General features: G+C 30.3%; 4 protein-coding genes across 4 annotated transcripts; all 4 read left to right on the forward strand.

The window, feature by feature from the left end:
• Nucleotides 1–6470: 6470 nt before the first annotated feature.
• Nucleotides 6471–9339, forward strand: LOC126553471 (uncharacterized). The gene is made up of 4 exons (XM_050208628.1): nucleotides 6471–6486; nucleotides 8111–8256; nucleotides 8479–8661; nucleotides 9088–9339. Exons 1-4 carry the CDS (start codon nucleotides 6471–6473, stop codon nucleotides 9337–9339), a joined length of 597 nt encoding a protein of 198 aa, XP_050064585.1.
• A 79-nt stretch (nucleotides 9340–9418) lies between these two features.
• LOC126553472 (zinc finger MYM-type protein 1-like) lies at nucleotides 9419–10208 on the forward strand. The gene is made up of 3 exons (XM_050208629.1): nucleotides 9419–9423; nucleotides 9487–9934; nucleotides 10038–10208. Exons 1-3 carry the CDS (start codon nucleotides 9419–9421, stop codon nucleotides 10206–10208), a joined length of 624 nt encoding a protein of 207 aa, XP_050064586.1.
• A 583-nt stretch (nucleotides 10209–10791) lies between these two features.
• Nucleotides 10792–12957, forward strand: LOC126553473 (uncharacterized). The gene is made up of 2 exons (XM_050208630.1): nucleotides 10792–12109; nucleotides 12269–12957. The coding sequence occupies exons 1-2, from the start codon at nucleotides 10792–10794 to the stop codon at nucleotides 12955–12957; spliced, it is 2007 nt and encodes a 668-aa protein (XP_050064587.1).
• A 90-nt stretch (nucleotides 12958–13047) lies between these two features.
• LOC126553474 (uncharacterized protein K02A2.6-like) lies at nucleotides 13048–21557 on the forward strand. Its single transcript, XM_050208631.1, has 4 exons — nucleotides 13048–14544; nucleotides 19746–19829; nucleotides 21164–21295; nucleotides 21462–21557. The coding sequence occupies exons 1-4, from the start codon at nucleotides 13048–13050 to the stop codon at nucleotides 21555–21557; spliced, it is 1809 nt and encodes a 602-aa protein (XP_050064588.1).
• The last annotated feature ends 528 nt before the right edge of the window (nucleotides 21558–22085 follow it).

The following is a 22085-nucleotide window of genomic DNA, read 5'->3' on the forward strand; positions in this document are numbered from 1 at the left end:
CAAATTGTACTAGTTTTTGGATTCCATGTATCTTTTCGTCGACAAGCATTAATCCAAAGATTACACAATTTTTTATCTTTAGGAAATGTATGATATGAAATGTTAAGGTCCTTTTTCTTAGTCACTTGCAAACTGTTGGAACATAACGCTACAGCACACCTAGTACCTGGCATCTATATCATAAATTAATAAAAGTTTTTAATGACATGATAATAATACTATAATAATATACTATATCCCTAACAAGTTGAGTACTTGGCCCTATGTGACATAGTTGATGCTGAAGAATAAGTATTCCTTAACTTAATTTTAATAATTAAAAAATACAAAATGTGTTATAATAACTAAAAGCAATGTAAGGTAAGTCTCTACCAACCTTAGTTTAAGTAATACTTTTTATTTTCTTAAGAAAAGTCTCGTTTATGGATAACATTTGAGTCATAAGTATAGCTTATGCGATACCTACTTATTCTTAAGCATCGATTATGTATACAGCCCATAATAGTTTGTGACACGTAACATTTATGCTACACAATAATATATTAATAAAAAATTATTTATATTAATAATTAAATTGATGTAAAGGTACATTATAAAATTAAAAAAAAAATGTATTTAGTTGGTACTGGGCTTTTTTTTCCAAGATTCATTATAAATAATATAAATTATAATATGGTATCGCGTGACGAGTATTATACTATGTATACTACAGCGTGGACAATTTTGTTTTTAATAAAAATGTCGTTCAGGGTTTTTTTTTTATTTTTTGTAAATACAAGTTTGAAGTACACATAAAAACAAAAATTTTGATACCAAAGTTCACGTAATACGACCATTTATCCCAGAGTTGTGTCAAGTTCAAATGTGTAGTCTTTCAATGTTATTGGTATGGAAGTTCAATTTCTTGCCATACAGGAGTGGGGGTAACGAAAAATACGTCGGCCCGTTTTTACATCATAGTCCGCGCTCCAGTATATTCTTATCTATCTCAGTGTTTGATACTTACAGATTATAATCTGTGATACTTCTTCCCATAGATAATATATTATCTATGCTTCTTCCAGCCAATGCCATGTCACTATGCCAATCACAGATATATGTATACAATAAACTAGATAGCCGACTACTTTTATTAATTGAAGTCTGGTTCGTGGCTTATCGCAATTATTGGCAATTATCTTTTATCTAAACACCGCTATCTAAATTTACTTTACCTTACCCGATCTTCGAGCATGTGCGTAATATAGAAGCATTTTCCTGGACGTGTATAAATATCGATAAGTTCATGTGTTATAGCTATGTATAATGTATAATGCCTATTATTTTTTTCTATTGTAATATGTATTTTTAATTAACTATTACATATTCTAACTATTTTACCCTCGTGTTACCTACTACTTGCGGTTTTTTAGTATTTTATTCTAAGTAAATAATTATGATTATACAGTTATACCTATAGGCTATGAGATAATATAGGTACACGATAAAATAGAAAGGAAATTATTTTATACATATTTCCTTTTTTTTCGAAAATTGTAAACTATAAGAATAACTTATGAGGAACTTTGTATTAAATTTTCAAGTATTTTGATAGGGCCAAAAAAATTTTATCGACACTTTAAAAATATTTTTTCAGAAAAATTGAAAATTTCAGCTGTCTATAAATAGCTCAAAAAAAGTCAAAATATTTTGAAATTTAAATCACGTAAAGAAAACGCGAATCTTAATAACTGGTAAAATTTTCAAGTATCTACGACTTATACTTTTTGAATAATAACAAATATCAAAAATCGTTTGAGGCTAAACCGTTATTTAACGAGGTTTTTGTAAAATTTAAATTTCAAACACTCGTAAAAATTTTTTGTCTGAATCCTGTAGTTTTTTTTACATATATCTGAAGAAAAATTTATGGAGAACCTTGTACCAAATTTTCAAAACTTAGTTATAAAAGAAAAAAATTTTATGATTTTTCAACTTCAAAATTACTTGCAAATTTTCGCGTTTTCGACAGATTTCGTAAATATTTGAACTATAAACGCTTATAAAAAAAATTGTGACTAACGATTTTTAAATTTTTTTAGCTCCAATAAAAACAACTCATAAGGAACTTTGTATTAAATTTTCAAAACCTTTTGGTCATCCAACAATTTTTTATCGACACTTTAAAAAAAATTTCTCAAAAAAATCGAAAATTTCAGTGGTCTATAAATAACTCAAAAAAAGTCAAACATTTTTGAAAATTTAACTATATACGGATATCACTGACATTAACATTTGGTGAAAATTTCAAGTATTTTCAGTGATTAGTTTTTGAATTACAACCATAAAAAAAAATCGATTTGGTCGAAAACTGGTTTTGCGTAAAAATTGCCGTTTTCCGTCATTTTTTTTTTTTGTTTTTCTCGATTTTTTTGAAAACTGTTGGAAAATGTTAACTTTTTACCTCTATAATGCACCAAGGATATTCACTTTTACATCGGAAACCACCCCCAAAGTTTGAAATTGAAGCATTATTTCGAGTAGTTATGCTGTACACAGACACAAAAAAAAACACACATCATTGTAAAATCAATACATTCATCACTTCGTTCAGAATCTAAAATCATATAATAATATATATAATCATATATAAATATCAAATTATCAATACAAGTATTATCTATATTGATATACGTATAGGTAATAGATGTAGTATAAAAATTATCTCGAAAAAATATTTATCTTATAATTTTCTATAAAGACGAGATAAGAAGAATAAGTAGGTATTGTATAAAAGTGCGTAGTATTAAATCTTAATTATTTAATATAAGCAAGGATGGACGTTAACGAGTTAAAAGTTAAAATTAAGTTAAAACGTTAAGTTAATTAACTCGTTACATTTTTTTAAAAGTTAATTTTAAACTTAATGTGTTATTTATTTATTCGTATGGCTTAACAAATCATTTACAGCAAAATTAAACAATAAAATAATAAAATAAAATATAAACATAAAGCATAATTTAACTAAATTTAGATTAGAAAGGTTAAGGTTTTATAAATATATAATATAATATGACATAACAATGCGTTACAGTTTACAGGTTACAGGTGTACGTCCAGTTCCCTTATCCACTTTGCTGCTTCCGGTGTTATCGCGTGGATTCCTTCGATGCCCTGGTTGAATTTCCTTATCTGGCATTCCTTTATTATGTGATTTATGGTTTGTCTATCGTTGCCGCAATCGCAAGCTGGGCTGTCTTGGAGTCGCCATTTAAACATCATATCAGTGGAACGGCCATGGCCTGTTCGAAGACGATTTAGTAGAGACCATTCATGTCTAGGCAGTTCCATACCCATAACTCCTTGATTGGAGTACATCACCAGATTTTTGTTTTTGATTGGTAAAGTAGGGTTAGTCCATTCATCGCACCAGCACTTTTTGGTTTCAAATCCTGATCTTATTAGGTCTTTAGCTGTCTTCCAAGGCGGTTTCCTTGACTTTAGTCTAAGTGCTGGTATATCTTCTAATCTTTCGGCTAGCAGTGAGTTCCTCCTATCTTCGGCTTTCCTGATAGTATTAATAAGTTTCTGCTTTCTTCGTAGGTCTGGTGGAGCTATATTGGTTAGAACTGGTAGCCATTGTAACTGAGTGGACTTCACCGTGCCGCTAATCACTGTCATTACGCTATGCAATTGTGTGTCAACTTTTTTCACGTGTGCACTATTACACCACACTTGAGCACCGTATTCAGCTGCACTGTATGTTAGCGCCAGTGCTGCTATCCGTAATGTTTTAGCGCTGGCACCCCATCCTGTACCGGCGAGTTTTTGAATTAAATTGACTCTGGATCGTACTTTCTTTCCAGTTTTGACAAGATGTTCTTTAAATGTGAGCGTACGATCCAATGTTATTCCCAAGTATTTCGGCGTGAAGTTGTGCTTTAATTGTACTCCTTGGAATGTCACTTTCAACTCTTCTCTAGCCTTTTTGTTGTTTAGGTGAAAAGCACATACTTCAGTCTTGGTAGGGTTTGGTTTTAAACGCCATTTAGAGAAGTATTTGTTCATAGTACTGAGGTCTTCAGTAAGTGCTTTCCCACCATCTTCTAAATCAGTGCTTTGATAAGCAATAGCAAAATCGTCCGCGTATTGGAACTTAAGCCTTTTCGTAACAGGTAGGTCATGTATATATAAGTTAAATAGAGTCGGAGCAAGTACCGAACCCTGGGGAAGACCATTAAGTACTGTGCGCCAATTGCTTTCCTTATTACCCAAAAATACTTTGAATCGGCGGTTTGTGAGCATTCTATCTAGGAGTGTGAATAATTTCTTGCATGGGATGACCTTGGCGAACTTATTCAAAAGACCGTCTCTCCATACTGTGTCATACGCCGCTGACAAATCAATGAACGCTACACTAGTTTTAAATTTCCTTTGGAATCCAGATTCTATTAGAGTTATGAGCGCTAGCACTTGCTCCTCACATCCTCGGTATTCCCTAAATCCAGCCTGTTCTATTGGTATCACGTCTTCGATATATGGTTGTATACGTTCTAAAATCATTCTTTCTAAGATCTTATACGTAACGCTCAGTAATGATATAGGTCGGTAATCTGCGGCTTCGTGACCATCTTTCCCGGGTTTTAGTAACGCAATCATTTTCGCTCTTTTAAATTGTTTTGGTAGTTTTGCAGTATCTATAATATCATTATAAAACATAGTTAGCCAGGTATGAGTTCTCGGTCCTGCGAATTTAAAAAACTCAGAATATATCCCATCGAAGCCCGCAGATTTGTTTATTTTGGTTTTCTTTATTGCGTTGCATACATAATTTTGTGTAAAAGCAGGGTCCAGTGTTGGATGCGACATTAGCATTTTCCTGTGATTTCTTAATTCTGTTTTTATTAATCGTTTCTGCTCTTTGTCTACTGGAAGTTTTCCAACGCCTTTTAATCTGGTTGCTACACTATTTGGTCTTAAGGTATGTTGACCTTTCGTGGTATTGTTTGAGGTGCCTAATTTTTTCATTAGGCTCCATGCTTTATGGCTGGAGTGGGTAAAGTCTAGATTTTCTGTCTTTTCATGCCATCTTTGTTTTCTTATTGAGTTTAAGTTGTTAATTAATTCATCCGCTATGTTATTATCTTTTGACCTTTGAAACTCCGCATACAGTTCATTACACGTTTCGTCCCAGCCTGGGATGAACTGCTTCCTGAAGCCCCTAGGAATATGCTTTTTCGCTATCATTTTTATCGCTCCCACGAATCGATCATAACACTCTGCCTTTGCTGGGATCCATTGTATTAGGTGATCTAGTTCCTTGGCGAATTCAGTCCAGATGGCTTTCCTGAAATTCCATCTTGGTTTTGGGACTGATCTGATAATTGGTATTTTTAGGCCATATTCTAAGACCACCGGTCGATGCTGGCTGTGAGGAAAATCACAGAGAATACGGCGCAATGCCAGTTGTTTACTCTCATTTGGAGGTTTCGATATTATGCTTAGATCTGGCGTGTACTCCTTCAGCCACCTTGCTGATCGAAAAGTTCCCTTGTCCTTTATGCTGAAGACAAGTTCCATATTCATTGTGTCTAGCCATTCATATAATATATCTCCGTTTTCATCATTTTCCTCATAGCCCCACGCCATATTATGGCTGTTAAAGTCACCCACATAAATAGCTGGGTGTTCAAAGGTTTTCATTGGATTACTCTCCCATTTGTTGTTTGGAGGTTTATACACATTCGTTACAGTAATACTACCTATTTTCGTGGATAGTACTTGGGTGTTTCCTGAGTTGGCTTTGTGAACTACCATCGTACCATCGATGTTTTCTTTAACATACGTAGCTATGCCATACTGCTTGTGGTGTATCGCTCCAATTACTATATATCCTGCGATGTAGCCTATTTTTTGAAGGTCATTGTCATCTTTCGTGTGTGTTTCTTGCAAGGCAATTACATCTATTCTTTCCTTGTTCATGATTTTAGTTAGAACTTCACACTTCGCTTTAGAAATTCCTTCAATGTTGAAGTGACAGATCCTAAGATCTTCACCAACATTAAGCGTCAAGTGGTCCTTAAAAGGACCGTTTGCAGTTGGCATTACTGCCGTTTGCTGATGATGATTTGAAATGCTGGGCATCAGCGCCTGGTGGTGGTATTAATACATTAATTATTTGCTTGATCTCGTGGATTTTAGCGAATTAACGTATGCAGGGAGGGCTACGAGCAAGCTACCACCTTCCTCCCCACTTAATGTGTTAACGAAAATCGTTAACTTTCCCAGCCTTGAATATAAATATAATAAAATATGCAATAGGTATATAATTGTTTTTTAGATTAAAATCATACTAACCATTATTTTCATGAAGTACAGACAGAAGAATTTGATTTGTTGATTCTCTGCTATTAACAGATCGGTTTTTCATATTAGTTAATGCAAGGTCATTCTGCTTAAATATTTCATCACTCGAATCGTGGTTAATGGTTATGATCAGTCCATTTTGTAAATAATTCATACTATATGACCGAAACATACAAAAATTTAAAAAAAAATATTATGAAAATAATATGATTTATAACTTATAACTCACCGGTTCATAAAGGTTTGTAGTAACTTTACCCGTACAAGTTACTTTTGAACACTTCCAACGAATATTGAATTTATTTTTTCTCAAAATGGTATATTCATACCAATTTTTAAAAATGTTTGGATTTAATTTGGTAGTTTGGTTCATTTTATATTATTTTAGAATTTAGAGTGTTAATACTGTGACACCAAACACATGTCTCATACTAATTGCGATCATGATTCGCAATCTAAAGTTTTAATATATTTCCGGTTTATTTATATCGTACAAAACGTCCGCGATTGAATTTTACCAATTTATTATCACCGTACAAAGTGTCCGCGATTGATTTCTAACGCTTTATTTTCACCGTACAAAGGGTCCGCGATGTGCAACTTAAACAATAGATAGTACAAACTGTCCGTTTACCCAAGATTTTTCATAAGTTTAGCTTACAATAATTATAAAAGAACTTAAATTTTGGTGTATTCAGGTCATTAAAACATAAACCACCTTTTTCACCAACCACTGGAAATTATATCCTAGGCTGACAAATCGTCTTCGTTCAGAATCGTTTTTCGTGTACAATGATACTTATCATTGCATTCAAATTTAACCTACTCTAATCTGAGGTCAACCCCACCCTCTAATGTATAGCAGAACGGTACCCACTAGTCCACTTTTTTTTTTTCTAATGGTTTTTGAATAAAATAAAATTTGTATTGTGTGAGCCAGAGTACACACATAACACATACACATGGCATTGACGCAACTAGGGGGGTGTACAGGGGACTTGTGCACTCCCAAGTTTTAAATGTGCACTCCCGAGAAATAAAATCCATTTTATAAAAATTATTGTAGGTATCATAACATTATTGAGAAAAATAGTTTCCTATTTTCTATTATGTTCCCTGCTATATATAATATATACATATATATTTTATACACTATACACTATATACTATAAATACTATATAGTCTTATTTTATAATATACTAATAAATTATAAGTTTTGGCTTATAACGTTTTTATACGGGTCTCATAAACGAAGTTATTCGTAATTCGTGGAACAACAATCATTATGATATTATAGTATTATACTAAATTTATATTATAACTAGGTATATCAGATTTTCTCGATTTTGATAATTTAACATGTTGGTAGTTTCTTTGTGCTTGGAGCTATTTATAGTCTGACTTTCTGTTATTCAACATTGTTGTTGTCGACGAAGTTTAAAGAACAGAACAAAACCAAACGGCGTTTAGCGAGCAAACTCGTTTTTTTTTATTTATGAATACGAGACACGAGTGCATCTACTATTTAAATGGTCTCCTTATTTTTAATAATTCCTTTCAATGTTTTAACTCAAGTTAAATATTACTCAAGTTATATTGTGCATATTGATGGTTTTTAAATTAAAATTTAACATTTCCTACGTTTAAAACTAACTTTTTAGATTTCTATACAATTAAATCTGGTTAACAATAATTAGTTAATAAAAATGTTTAGTATATTTAAAAAACAAAAAAAAAAAAATGAAGAACAAATTTACGATCTAGGTGTTCAAGTTCCAAGTGTTTCTAGTACTTCTACTTGTTCAAATCCTCCTGATTTAAAGGATATACAGTGTACTAAAAATACCATCATTCATGATTTAGCCGATTTGGGTGATCGACAGAGTGGACCACGACGTCCTCAACTAGCAGTAAGTACCATGTAATCTGTACTATAATAATAATAAATTACTTTTTAATTATTTATTGTAAGGTTAAATAAGTTTTGCTTTTGCTTGGGTATACCTATTTTTTTTCTATCATATTGATTGAATAAAATATCAGATAGATATTTATAGATTCTTTAATTAATACCTACCTAAAAAAAAATTAATTTTGTAACAATACAATTTAAAATAATTTGTCTATTTTAGGCTTATAAAAAAATTAAGTTCGGAGAAAAGTTTAGATCTTTTCGTAGTCAGTGGTATACAGAATGTGAATGGTTGGAGTATAGTTTCCAACGTAATGCTGCATTCTGTTTTGTATGTTGTGTTTTTGGACCAGATAATAGTGAAGATGCATGGACTAGGACTGGCTTCAGCAATTGGCAAAAAGTAAGAACCTACTTATCCAAATATATAAATGTGATAGATACAACTAATATATTTGCTTACTTAATAATTACATTGTATACAGAGCCTTCACTCTTAATAATATAATATCAATTATAAGTTCTATACACATTAGATATTATCTAAATCTGATTTCTGTATATTTCAAATCTATAATAACAGTACAATTTTTTAAAAACTCTTTAATTATAAATACTGGAAAACCAGATTTTAACTTTTATTTTACATTTTTTATTGTGTATTTAATTAAATATTTTTATTATTTCAAGTAACATACTATTATCATTTCATCAAAATAAAGAATAATAATTTCCTATAACATTAAACAATTTAAAGTATATTGATATGCCTACTTTGTATTCTTGCTTTTCTATTAAAATATAAATTACCTAGGTATTTGTATTTTAGCTTATTGTAAAACTTAAAAGTCATTTAGCTACTATTAACCATAAAAAAAATGAATCAAGGATAATGGCATTTAAGTGTAGTCAAAAAGCTGGATCAGTTGTTACTCAATTATCTAGTTTTCACAAAGAAGAAGTTGCAAAAAATTGTATGTATATGTCAAGTTTAATTGAAATAATTTTATACATTGCAAAACAAGGCATTGCATTAGGAGGACATAATGAAGGAACTGATTCAATAAATCAAGGTAAGTAGTTTGAAAATAATTATTATTTGAGCTTAGTTTAATAAAATATATTATAAATGTTCTTAGGTAATTTTAAAGAATTATGCAATGTAGTTTTTGTAAAGATTATGCCAGAATTTCAAAGCTTTTATCAAAAAATAAATATACTTGACCAGCTGGAAAGTTCAAGATGAACTTATTAAAATTAGTGCTGACTTGGTAACAGAAAAAATTGTAGGAGAAATTTTGGAAACTGGGTATTTTGCTCTAATGGTCGATGAAGCTAGGTCTCATAAACAAGAACAATTATCTGTATGTGTGCGGTATACAGTTGGTCTTGAAATTTATGAAAGATTTTTACAATTTGTGAATGTTTCTTATGGCCAGGATGCCAATCAAATTGTTTCTGCTATTAACAGTAGTTTTAAAAATTGTAATTTAAACATGAATGCACTAAATATCGTAGCACAATCGTACGATGGTGCCAGTGTAATGTCCGGCCATATTGGAGGTGTACAAGCCAAAATTAAAGAACATTATCCCTGTGCAATATATACACATTGTATGGCCCATAGGTTGAACTTGGTTGTTGTAGACCTATGTAAAGAAATTAAGGTAATTTTTAAAATATTTATTAAGTTTAGGTATGGCATTAATTTATTATTATTCAAATACATTTTTGGTATATGTAGTTTGTATATTATTTTTAATTATCTAATTTTTGTAGGATGCTCGTTGTGTTTTTAATACGTTAGAAATGATATACGTTCATTTTGATCGTCCATCTAACAATACCAAACTTGGAAAAATTCAATTTAATCTAGGATTGAAAAAGGAAGTATTCTCAGAGTATGCGACACTGGATGGGTGTGCCGATTTAAAAATTGTGAAGCAATGATACCTACGTAATTAAACTGCAATAATAGAATATTTAAGTAATGAAATTGAAGAGCAATCTGATAAAGATGTTTTTGAAGCTATAGGTATTACATTTTTAATATTCACTATTCAGTATAAAAATGATAAAAAATTTATGTATTTTTAATATAACATAAAAGTTTAAACAATATGTATTTTCATTATATGGGTACAATATTTATTTTTATTAATATCCAACTACCATTTTAATTTCAGGTATTGTTAGTGAAGTACAAAAGTGTACATTTTTGATTGGAGTTATTTTATTTAAAGATGTTCTTGGAATTATAAATATACTAAGTACAACATTACAATCAAAAACTGGCGCATTGGGTAAAGCTAAAAATATTATAAATGGAGTAATACTATCTGTGGTAACACTGGAAGATTTTAGATTAGTTGCTCGTTGACCATGTGATATAACTATTAAGTGTTTCCTAATAAATATTAAATTAAATATAATTTAGCATTTTTATTTAATTTATTTAGTGTTAAAACACAACATGGCGCAGTCGGTATGTGTTATTATGAATTGAGAAATCGGACGGATCAATTGGATAATAATGGATAACTTAAGACCACCAAATGAACTAAATATCCACGATGCGCATATAGAATGGCCAAAGTGGAAGAAGAATTTCAATATATACAAAGTGGCTGCAGGGATATCAAAAAAGAAAAAGGACGAACAATTAGCCATATTCTTACATATAATAGGGGAGGATGCTAGAGATGTGTTTGATACATTCGAAACAGCAGGAGAGATAACAGAACTTGATGGTGCAATTGAACTCTTTGATGCATTCTATAAGCAAAAAATCAATGAATGTGTAGAAGCATATAAATTTAATATTCGTGAACAGAAGGTAGGTGAAACTTTCGGCGAATATCTTTCTGCGTTAAGAAAGTTAAGTGAGAACTGTAACTTTGGGACAATGAAAGACCGTCTTATTAGAGATCGGTTAGTAGCAGGCATTGTTGATAAAAAATTACAAGAAAAATTTCTATCAGAGGCCGACTTGACATTAGAAAGAGTAATTGATTTAACCAAAAAATATCAGGCAGCTAAAGATCAAAAACAACTTATGAACAACACAGCTGTAGAAGAAAAATCAATTATGAAATTAGGTAAGCAGCAAAATAAACAATTTAAACAAGGTTTATCGAATGCAAAAAAAGTGACGGTTAAACAAATAGAAAACTGTTCAAGGTGTGGTAAAACACACAATGTCAATAAATGTCCGGCTTATCAACAAGAATGTATGAAATGTCATAAACCTAACCATTTTGCTATAAAATGTAAGTCTACTATTGGTACAAATAATGGTAATAAAAGTGATTGGAAGAAATCAAAAAAATTGAATACTGTTAAAGAAATATCAGTAAAAAACAATATCGGTTCTGACAGCTCAGAAGACCTATGTTTGGGAGCGGTAATCTGTAATGTCGGTAAATGTGAAAAGCGCAAGTCAACCAAGACAGCGGTCCAGTGGCTTGAAGAGTTGCGGGTTCAAGGAAGAATAATTCAGTTCAAACTAGATACGGGAGCAGAAGCCAATGTAATTCCATTATCAGTACTGAAGGAGGTGGGATTAACGCCAATCACAGTGAAGAAATGTGGAGAAAAACTTGTAAATTATTCAGGTACCGATATTAATGCATTAGGTAAGATAAATTTATTATGTAAAATTAAGTCGAGTGAAGAACGGCATTTAGAGTTTTTTGTTGTAGATAATGATAAATGTGTGCCAATATTAGGATTAGATACATGTGTGCAACTGAAGTTAATTAATAGAGTACATATCTGTCAATTAAATCCTGATCAATCTAATTTGGAAAGTGAAATAGATAAAAAGTTTAAAGATATTTTTCATGGTCTAGGTAATTTCAAACAAAACTACAATTTAGAACTAAAAAGTGATGCTAAACCAGTAACACATGCACCAAGAAAATTTGCTATTTCCTTATTAGATCAATTAAAAAATGAACTAAATAAACTAGAAAATATGGGCATAATAAAAAAAGTTAATTTTCCAACAGATTGGGTAAATTCAATGGTAGTAATAAAAAAACCTAATAATGAGTTAAGAATTTGTTTAGATCCACAGGATTTAAATAAAAATTTAAAAAGAGAATATTTTCCTATGACCACAGTAGAGGAAATTATGGGTAAAATGTCTGAGGCACGTATTTTTAGTAGATTAGATGCAAAAAATGGATTTTATCAAATTTCATTGAGTGAGGAAAGCTCTAAGCTAACAACCTTTAATACTCCGTTAGGAAGATATTGTTTTTGTAAACTTCCTTTTGGACTGAATGTAGCACCAGAGATATTCTACAAACATTTTTCCCAGTTAGTAGAAGGTCTGGAAGGGGTGCAGGTATATATGGATGATATAATAGTTTATGGGAAAAATGAAGAAGAACACAAGTCTAGATTAATGAATGTTCTACATAGATTGGTAAAAAATAATGTTAAATTAAATAAAAACAAGTGTGAATGGGGAGTCAGTAAATTAATTTTTATTGGTCATGAATTTTCAAGTACTGGTGTTAGGCCCGACCCTGGTAAGGTGAAAGCAATTAAAGAAATGGCGCAACCAAAATGTAAAAAAGATATCGAACGATTTTTAGGAATGTATAATTATATATCAAAATTTATACCTCATGCATCAGATAAAACAAAACCGTTAAGGGATTGTCTAAAACAAAATTCAAGTTTTCAGTAGAGTGCAAATGAGAAAAATATTTGGAATAGATTGAAAGAAGATCTATGTAAGGTTCCAGTTCTACAATATTACAATCCAAATAAGGAAATAATGTTATCGGTTGATGCTTCACAGTTTGGAGTAGGAGCGGTTCTACTTCAGAATAATTTACCAGTTGCTTATGCATCGAAATCGTTAACAGAGGTACAGTCTAGATGGGCTCAAATTGAGAAAGAGACATATGCAATAGTTTGGGGTTGTGAGCGGTTCCATCAATTTATTTATGGTAGGAAAATAATTATTGAAAGCGATCATAAACCATTAGAGTACATATTTAAGAAGCCATTGATAGATACACCTATGAGGTTGCAGAGAATGAGAATTAGACTTCAAATGTATGAATTTAGTATAAAATTTAAAAAAGGTGCTCTGATGTACATAGCAGACACACTTTCAAGAGCATTTATGGAGGATTTGGAGGAAGAAAATGATATTTTAAAGGTAGCAGAAATTGAAATTCAAAGCACTTTAGAACATTTGCCTATGTCATCCGAAAAATTGGTTGAATATGTCAAAGAGACGGACAAGGATAAAGACTTAGGAGTAGTTAAAAAATGGGTGGTAACAGGTTGGCCATGCTATAATAAAATACCAGACAATTTAAAAGGGTATTGGAATGTGCGAAACTCATTGATAATTAGCAATGGGCTATTGTTAAAAGATAATAAAATAGTGGTACCATCATCTTTGCAAAAAGAAGTTTTAAATAAAATACACTATAATCACCTAGGGATGCAAAAGTGCAAATTGAGAGCTAGAGGAGCAGTTTATTGGCCAAACATAAATAAAGATATTGAGTTAAAGGTGAAAAGTTGTGAACTGTGTGCAAAATATCAATGCTCAAAAAGTAAAGAGTTTATGAGACCAAGTGAAACTCCAGATGATAATTGGCAGATTGTGGGTATAGATATATTTCATATAAATAATAAGAATTTTCTATTAGTAATAGATTATTTTTCAAAATATGTAGAGATAGCATGGTTAAAGAAAATTGATTCAGACCATGTGATATCAGAGTTGGTCCCTATATTTGCAAGGTTTGGGATTCCAAATATTTTGAGATCAGATGGGGGCAGACAATTCACATCAGAACAGTTCAAACGGTTTGCTAAGGATTTGGACATGGAATTGGTAAATTCCTCTCCGGTATATGCGCAATCTAATGGAATGGTGGAGAGGGCCATACAAACAGTAAAAAAAATGTTAAGTGAAGCTTTAGAAGATGGTCTGGATTGGAATAAATGTTTAATGGAGTATAGAAACACTCCAATTAGTGAACTTGTTCCGGCTCCAGCGGAGATGCTATTTAAAAGAAAGGTAAAATCATTAATTCCCAGTATGGACAAATCTAAGGTCAAGGGTAATATTCAAATAAAAAAAGAATTAGTTAGGAGATCAGAGAAACAAAAAAAAGTGTATGACAAAACAGCAAGGAAAGGTGAACAGTTTGAGGTAGGTGATACAGTGTGGATACAAATAAGAAATGACAACAAATTCTGGAGTAAAGGTTTAATTGTAGGGAAAGGAACAAATTATAGAAATTTCAAAGTAAAAGTTATTAATGGGGGTACGCTATTAAGAAATAGAAGGTTTTTAAAACATAGAATAATATTAAATGATGTAAGGAAAAATATAGTAGATGAAAATGATTTAAAAAAAATAAAGGTGCAAATTAAAAAGTCAGAAAGAATAAAAAAGACACCTGGTTATCTTAAGGATTATAAGTGACATGATAAATACTCTTATAAAATCAAGTACATGATATGTCGTTTGTAAGCTATATTGATGTTAAACAAATATGTTATATTATGTTGATTGTAAATGATAATAATGTTAAGTATAAAATGTATTTAATTTGTTATTATATAATTTGTATTAATAAGTTATGTTTTAAGGATATTGTTTTATTTGAATAGTTAAGTACTATTTGTTTGTTTAATTTGTTAAATATTTCTAAAGGAGAGAGATGTGGTAACACTGGAAGATTTTAGATTAGTTGCTCGTTGACCATGTGATATAACTATTAAGTGTTTCCTAATAAATATTAAATTAAATATAATTTAGCATTTTTATTTAATTTATTTAGTGTTAAAACACAACACTATCTTTTGAACAATTACGGTGTGATGAAGAATTCTTTATATTCTGACAAAAACTTGAATTATTGGCAGAACAAAATAATATAATTCTTGATATATCTGATATAAGTATGATACAATTAAGTAAATAAATATATTTTATTTAAAACTATAAGAATTGTTTATAATTACTAGGAAAATGGAAAAGAACACAACCTAAACATTTAAACAGTTTTCACTTAGAAATAATCACTGGGGAAGAAAACAATATTAATGCTTTAACACCTGTAGATTACTGGAAAAAAATTTTTATTTTCCAATAATTGATGGCGTCATATTTAATTAAAAAAAAAGATTTTCAGAGGAAAGTTTATCGATGGCATCCTCAATTGACTCTTTCTTAAATCTTGATTTAAAAGGAAGTTCTTTTTTTGTAAAGGCGAGTCACCAATAACTTAATAGTTTGAAATTAATTATCAATATTAAATTTACTACCTATCCTAATTTAACATTTATATTTTAGGATGTTATGAATATTTCAGAAGACATGCTCAAAGCTGAAATTATGGTTTTTAAAAATTGTTTGCCTGCTAATTTTACTTTTGATAATATTAATAAAAACATAGTTAAAGTTACTTATCCTAATTTGTATGAATTAATACAGGTAGGTATCACCATACCAATAAGTTCTGCTACTTGTGAGCGCAGTTTTCCAGTATGCGTCGGATTAAAAATTGGCTTAGAACAAGTATGCTACAACAAAAATTTACCAACTTGTCTATATTAAACATTGAGAGAGACATAACAAATAGTGTAGTGAGCCGGTCCTGGTGAAGATGGCTCAACACGATTTAATGACGAAGTCCACTTTGTCGTCTATCTTCTTCGGAGAGCGTAAGAAATTTGTAGTAAATAAACAACTCGTTTTTTATAAGTTTGAAAATCAAGTTATTTATTAACTGAGACAGAGTAAAAGTAAAATAATAATATTAACGACTTGCCCGATGTGTTGTTAAGTATAGAACAACGCCACCGGTCCATGCGTACTTGAGGCTTAACTATGTCTGAATCTTAATACTACCACAACCCTTTTTATATAAAACTAATCATGGACGTAGTCCCAGAATATATGTGTGTGTCATGGTAAACCGGAACACAAGTTTCGTGTTTACTAAGACACGATTATTGAATGCGTATTAGCTTTCTAAAAATTCATATAACAAGAATATAATACTAGATCTATAAATTGGATTTATGAAATTATTGCAAACAGTATCAGCTCAAAGGTAATAAAAATAAAGTAATAAAATAAAGTAATATGGTCGGATTACTACAATAGTTTGAAAAGCGAACAAATCTTAAACAAATTTAGTTTACAATCAAGAAAAATTATGTTAAAATAAAGTAAATACATTTATATTAGCTATTACTTTTTTTATTAGTGTAATGTGAAAGGTAATGTGAGAGTAATTAGTGGTGTTTTGGAGGGTATACGTGGGTATACGACGTATACCCGTGAACCATTTTGGTGATTTAGCTTATATACTTTATAACGGCGCATCCCAAACGGCTCCCATCGAAAAAGGTTTTACGAATAAGTCAATTCCCAAACGGTTCTCGTAGGAAAAAGGTATTACTAAAATACCCAAAAAAAATTTCCAAACGGCTGACTGTTAATACCGATACACCGATTTTAATTGCCAAAATTTCGAAAATCGAGTTAAATATCGATTCTTATGGAAAAAAATGCGAAAAAATCGATTTTGTGGTCAGAATTAAATTATACCGATTATTTTTGTGAATAAAATCGATTTAAAAACCGATGTTCAATGCATAACGTAGTATTACCACATTTAATAACAAAACAAAACGTGGTATTTCCACGTTCAAGTCAAAACGTATTATAGCTTTCAAGTATTAAAACTATTTTACTATTTAAATACTATTATTTATTAAAATGTATAACCTACATTAAAAAAAAAAGGCAGTTAAATATTTTGTTTTCATATTATTTGTATTGTGTACTGTAATAAAAAGTTATAGATAGGCATTGTTCAGTTTTTAATTGATTTAATTTCTTTCAAACCTTTATAAATAGTAAAAATGTGAATTTTACAAGTGGTATCTATTGTATTAATCAATTAAAAAAACATAATATGAGGTATAAAATATTTTATTTTTACTGGTAAATGGTATTATCACGTTTCATTTCAAAACGTTGTATTACCTATAATATGTTTCTTCAAAACGTTGTCTGCAATACCACGTTTTGGGCTGAAAAAAAATTTGTAAATCGTCAAAAAATGGGTTTAAAACTCAGATACATTTATTTTGACACGGTCAATGGTTTTTTTATATATATATATATATATATATATATATTAACTTATCCTGAGTGTGTATAGTTGTCAGTAAGTACACTTACAGATTTCCTTGATTTGTGAATATTTTGGTTTTTGGCAATATCACGTTTTGTATTATCACCCTTCAATTATGGTATAAGTGAGCTTCATAATCTCCGATGCTTGTGTGTATTATCTAATCTATAGCATGTGTATCGATAGTCGATGGCTAATTGGCAATATTTACAATAAAAGTGCTTTAAATAGGTACATAATATACTATACCATATTTAATTGCGATATGGATACGGCACACAATTGTGTCAGCTTGTGCAGTTTGTTCGGACTTCAGTCTGTATTCGATATCCGCCGATGTTATGTGTATTCATTGATTTTTAAATTTATTATTATTCCGAGATGACAAGTGAAAAAAAAAACAGTAGAACATTTTTTGATTTTCTTTCTATAAAAAACTGGCTGACGAAGTGGAGCGCTGGAAATGTACAACACGTGGTTGTAAGTCTTATTTTAAGCAAAACAGTATTTGCGAAAGGTACGATGAATATCTAGATCATAACCACCCGCAATTAGATGACAATGTTTTAAGGAGGAGAGATATGAGTAATACTTTAAAACGTAAAGCGCAAGAAAATTTGCACGAGAGGCCCTCGAAACTTCTCCGAAGTGAAGTTGTACCTAATGTTTTGACGACAAAAGATGTCAACGCTATTCGTAAGACAGTATACTATGTACGTTCAAAATTATTACCAAAATTACCTAAGTCGATAGGGGAAGCGCAGGATGCTCTAGACAAAATTGATATTAAGACTTTGGCAGGGGAGGATTTTTTGTTTCTTAATGATACAGCATCAAATATTGTAATTCTAACATGACGTAACACCAACTTGAACATTCTCAAAAATAGTCGTTGTATTTATGTCGATGGCACGTTCAAGTGTTGTCCAAATTTTTTTTACCAAATGTTTACCGTCCATGTTTTACATAACGGACACTATCTTCCCCTGATTTACTGTTTTTTGCCCGATAAAACCTCAGGTTCTTACGGAAAAGCTTTTTCAGCGTTGTGCGATTACATTGATCCACAAAATGTTTTCGCACATTTTGAAGAGGCTATTCATATAACAGTACGAAAGTGTTCGACTATATTTTTGAAAATTATGTAATGTCAAATAGTTGTTTCCCTCCTGAAATGTAGGCTGAGGGTTGATCTTCACTTTCTTTGACTACAAATGGCTGTGAATCGTTCCACTGCAGATTCAACAGAGAATTCAACACTGCTCATCCTAATATTTTTAAGGTTATTGACATACTAACCCAAATACAATCTGAGACTCAAATTAAAGCTCAAAGTCATGTCAATAAACCGAAATCGACAAAAAAACAGGAACTCATTGAAAACATAATTCAAGAATTTTCATCGAATTTAATAACAACCATAGATTATATAAAAAAACTGTGCGTCAAAAATTTACCTATTGTTTGATTTTTTTATTATTTTACATATATGTACAATGTACATACATTTTTTTACAATTTTTCTATTTTTTAACATTTAATTTACAAAATATAATTTTTATAATTTAACTAAAAACAACAACACATTTTTAACCACACTTCTTTTGAGACAGTCCTAAGTCTGTATGAAGTGGGAAGGAATTTATTTTGTAAATTTACCTGCGCGTAAAACCTTTAATTGACCCTTTTATAAAACGAGAGCCGTTTGGGAAAAACGGTAGCCGAATGGGCAACGTCCCTTTATAAAAGTAACACCAATACGCACGTATACGCTCGTATACCTACTTCATAAATAGAAAAAACCCATAGGGCATAAGTTTATTTTTAGAAAATTTGTTATTGGATTACTAATAACATTTATAATTGATTATTATTTATAGATATCGATTATCGTCTAGCTATATTCATTAGGTATCAAATTATAATATCTACAAACGGCCGTTGACGTTTCTATACAAGAATATACTAGATAGTGTGGCGAGTGCTATTCCGAGTGCTGACTTTCTGACGCATTAATCGTCTTCCATTGTTATATGCGAGGTTATTTATTTTACATTTCGTTTTTTATAATTTTATTAATTTTTTTGTGGCTTATGAAATGAAGTGTTAAGTGTTGACAATATGAATTTTACACACACATAAGAAAAAAACACTTTATTTTCTTATTTTTCTACAAATTCAAATAAAAAAATCCATTTAGAAAATTTTGAGGTAAGTAACTATGAAAATGAATAAGGTTATACATTTTAAATTGTTTTTATTTTATTAATTCGTTTACTTGTGCGTTATTTAGGTGGAGTCTAAAGAAGTAGAAGTAGAATTATCTATCGCATCCCTATCAAAACCTACCACAAGTAGTCCTCAGATGATACAATTGGTAAATTAAAACCGTTCGTTAGAATTTAAGTTAATAAGTTAATAGAAATCACTTCACGTTTAAATTATTTGAGTCAAATTAGTACCTACTAAACTACTATAGAAGTATATAAAAATTATTAATTTTTTTTAGTTAATTTAATTAATTAATGTTAATTAACTTTAACTAACATAAACAAAAAACATATTTTTTTACTGGACTGTACATGGCTGTAGGTACTTTACTTTACATGACTGTACTTGTTTTATTTAATCTGTAAAATTGATGGAGAAACAAATATTAACAAGAAAACCCGCCTCACTGTTTTAAGAAATAACTTAAAAAACATTTTGAATCCAACGCACACAAATCTGCTGTTCAAATATTAGACAATAAAGACAAGAATGTGTTGTCCAAGCTTATGGAAGAAAAGGATTACCAGATAAACAGAGCTACATATTCTATTTTCCGCACTGCTTATTATATAGCAAAATACAACCGTCCATTTGATGATCATTTAAAACTAGTGCAATTACAAGAACTAAATGGTATAAAATTAGGGTTTACCCTCCATTCTAGACACTCATCTACCAATATTATTCAACATATTTCTAAAGAAATGAAACACAAAATTATTAAAAATATTGTTGACACACATGAAAAATGTTCTATACTTATTGATGAATCAACTACACTCAGTACTTTATGTAGCATGGTTGTTTATTTAAAAGTATCAATATCGAATAATGATCCTCTTTATTTTTTAGACTTGGTTGAATTAAAAAATCAAACTTCAGAAAATATTGTAAGTCAATTAATCAACTCTTACATACATCAGGGCTTGATGAAAACTATTTACAACAACATTTGGTGTCCTTTGTAAGCGACGGAGCAAGCGTTTTATTGGGTAAAAAAATGGTGTTGCTAAAAAACTGAAGGACAAGTATCCCCTTACTTTTAGTTGGCATTGCATGAACCATCGTCTTGAATTAGCAGTTAATGATTCACTCAATGATGTAAGCGCTACAAATCACTTCAAATGTTTTATAGACTCACTTTATGTTCTACACAATGCATTCCTTAAAAATCAAACTGAATTAAGAGAAATTTGTCATGATTTAGATGTGTTGTTTTTAAAAATTGGTCGAGTTCTTAGCGTTCGTTGGGTTGCTAGTAGTTGGAGAGCAGTAAATGTTCTATGGAAAATATTTCCTGCACTTTATAAGCATTTGTATACTGCATCCAATGATTCCAATAGAGATTCTAAAACTAAGAATAAATACCTAGGACTCCTTAAAAAATTAGCTAGCCCTGAATTTGTTAATGATTTAGCTATTATGTGTGATGTTCTTCAGGAATTATCCAACTTATCAATTGAACTTCAAAGTCGCACTATTACATTGATGCAAGCTGAACAATCTATAAAAAGATGTTTAAGGGTTATAACTTCTTTTAAAACTAATAATGGTGATTATATGCACCAAGCTGTACTTGCAATAAAATATATGAAGTTCAAAAATATTGATTTAATTTTCAACAAAAAAATGATAAGCATAAATAAAAATCAGTTTTTGACAAGCATTGAAAATAACTTACAATCAAGATTTCTTGACAATGATGGTGAAAATAAAATTATTTTGAAAAATATTTTAGAGTTGGAAAAATCAACTTGGCCTGATGACCCAGATATTCGATATGGAGAAGATGATATTAAATACTCATGTAAAAGATTTTACTGGACCAAGATGAAGCTATTAGTGGTATGAGAAAAATTATTTACGACCAAACTATTGATCCTAAAAACGTGATGTTAGCAATTTACATCTTTCTTAAAACATTTCCATGTTCAACCGCAGAATGTGAAAGAGGATTCAGTGTTATGAATAATATTTGTACGGATCTAAATAATATTTCTAATTTAATGTTTATTAACATAAATGGACCTCCCCTAAGTAATTGGAATCCAGAAGATTACGTGAAAAGTTGGCTCTTCAGTCATAGATGTGCAGAAAACACTAGCACCAAAATAGCAAGAAATAACATAGATAAAATTGAGAGCAAAGCTGTCAAAAAGAGTCTATGGCAAATTTTGTAAATTATTTAGTTTTTAAGTTTTGATATTTTATTTGTTAGTTTTTTACCCATTTAAAAAATAAAGTTATTTAAAATACTATTATTATTCATTCAAATTAAAACAATATATAAAAAACAAAACATACTTTTTCGTCAAAATTAAAACATAAAAAACAAAACATACTTTTTCGTCAAAATTAAAAA

Source organism: Aphis gossypii, unplaced genomic scaffold (assembly GCF_020184175.1).
Source record: "Aphis gossypii isolate Hap1 unplaced genomic scaffold, ASM2018417v2 Contig00251, whole genome shotgun sequence".
In the NCBI taxonomy this organism is placed as follows: Eukaryota; Metazoa; Arthropoda; class Insecta; order Hemiptera; family Aphididae; genus Aphis; species Aphis gossypii.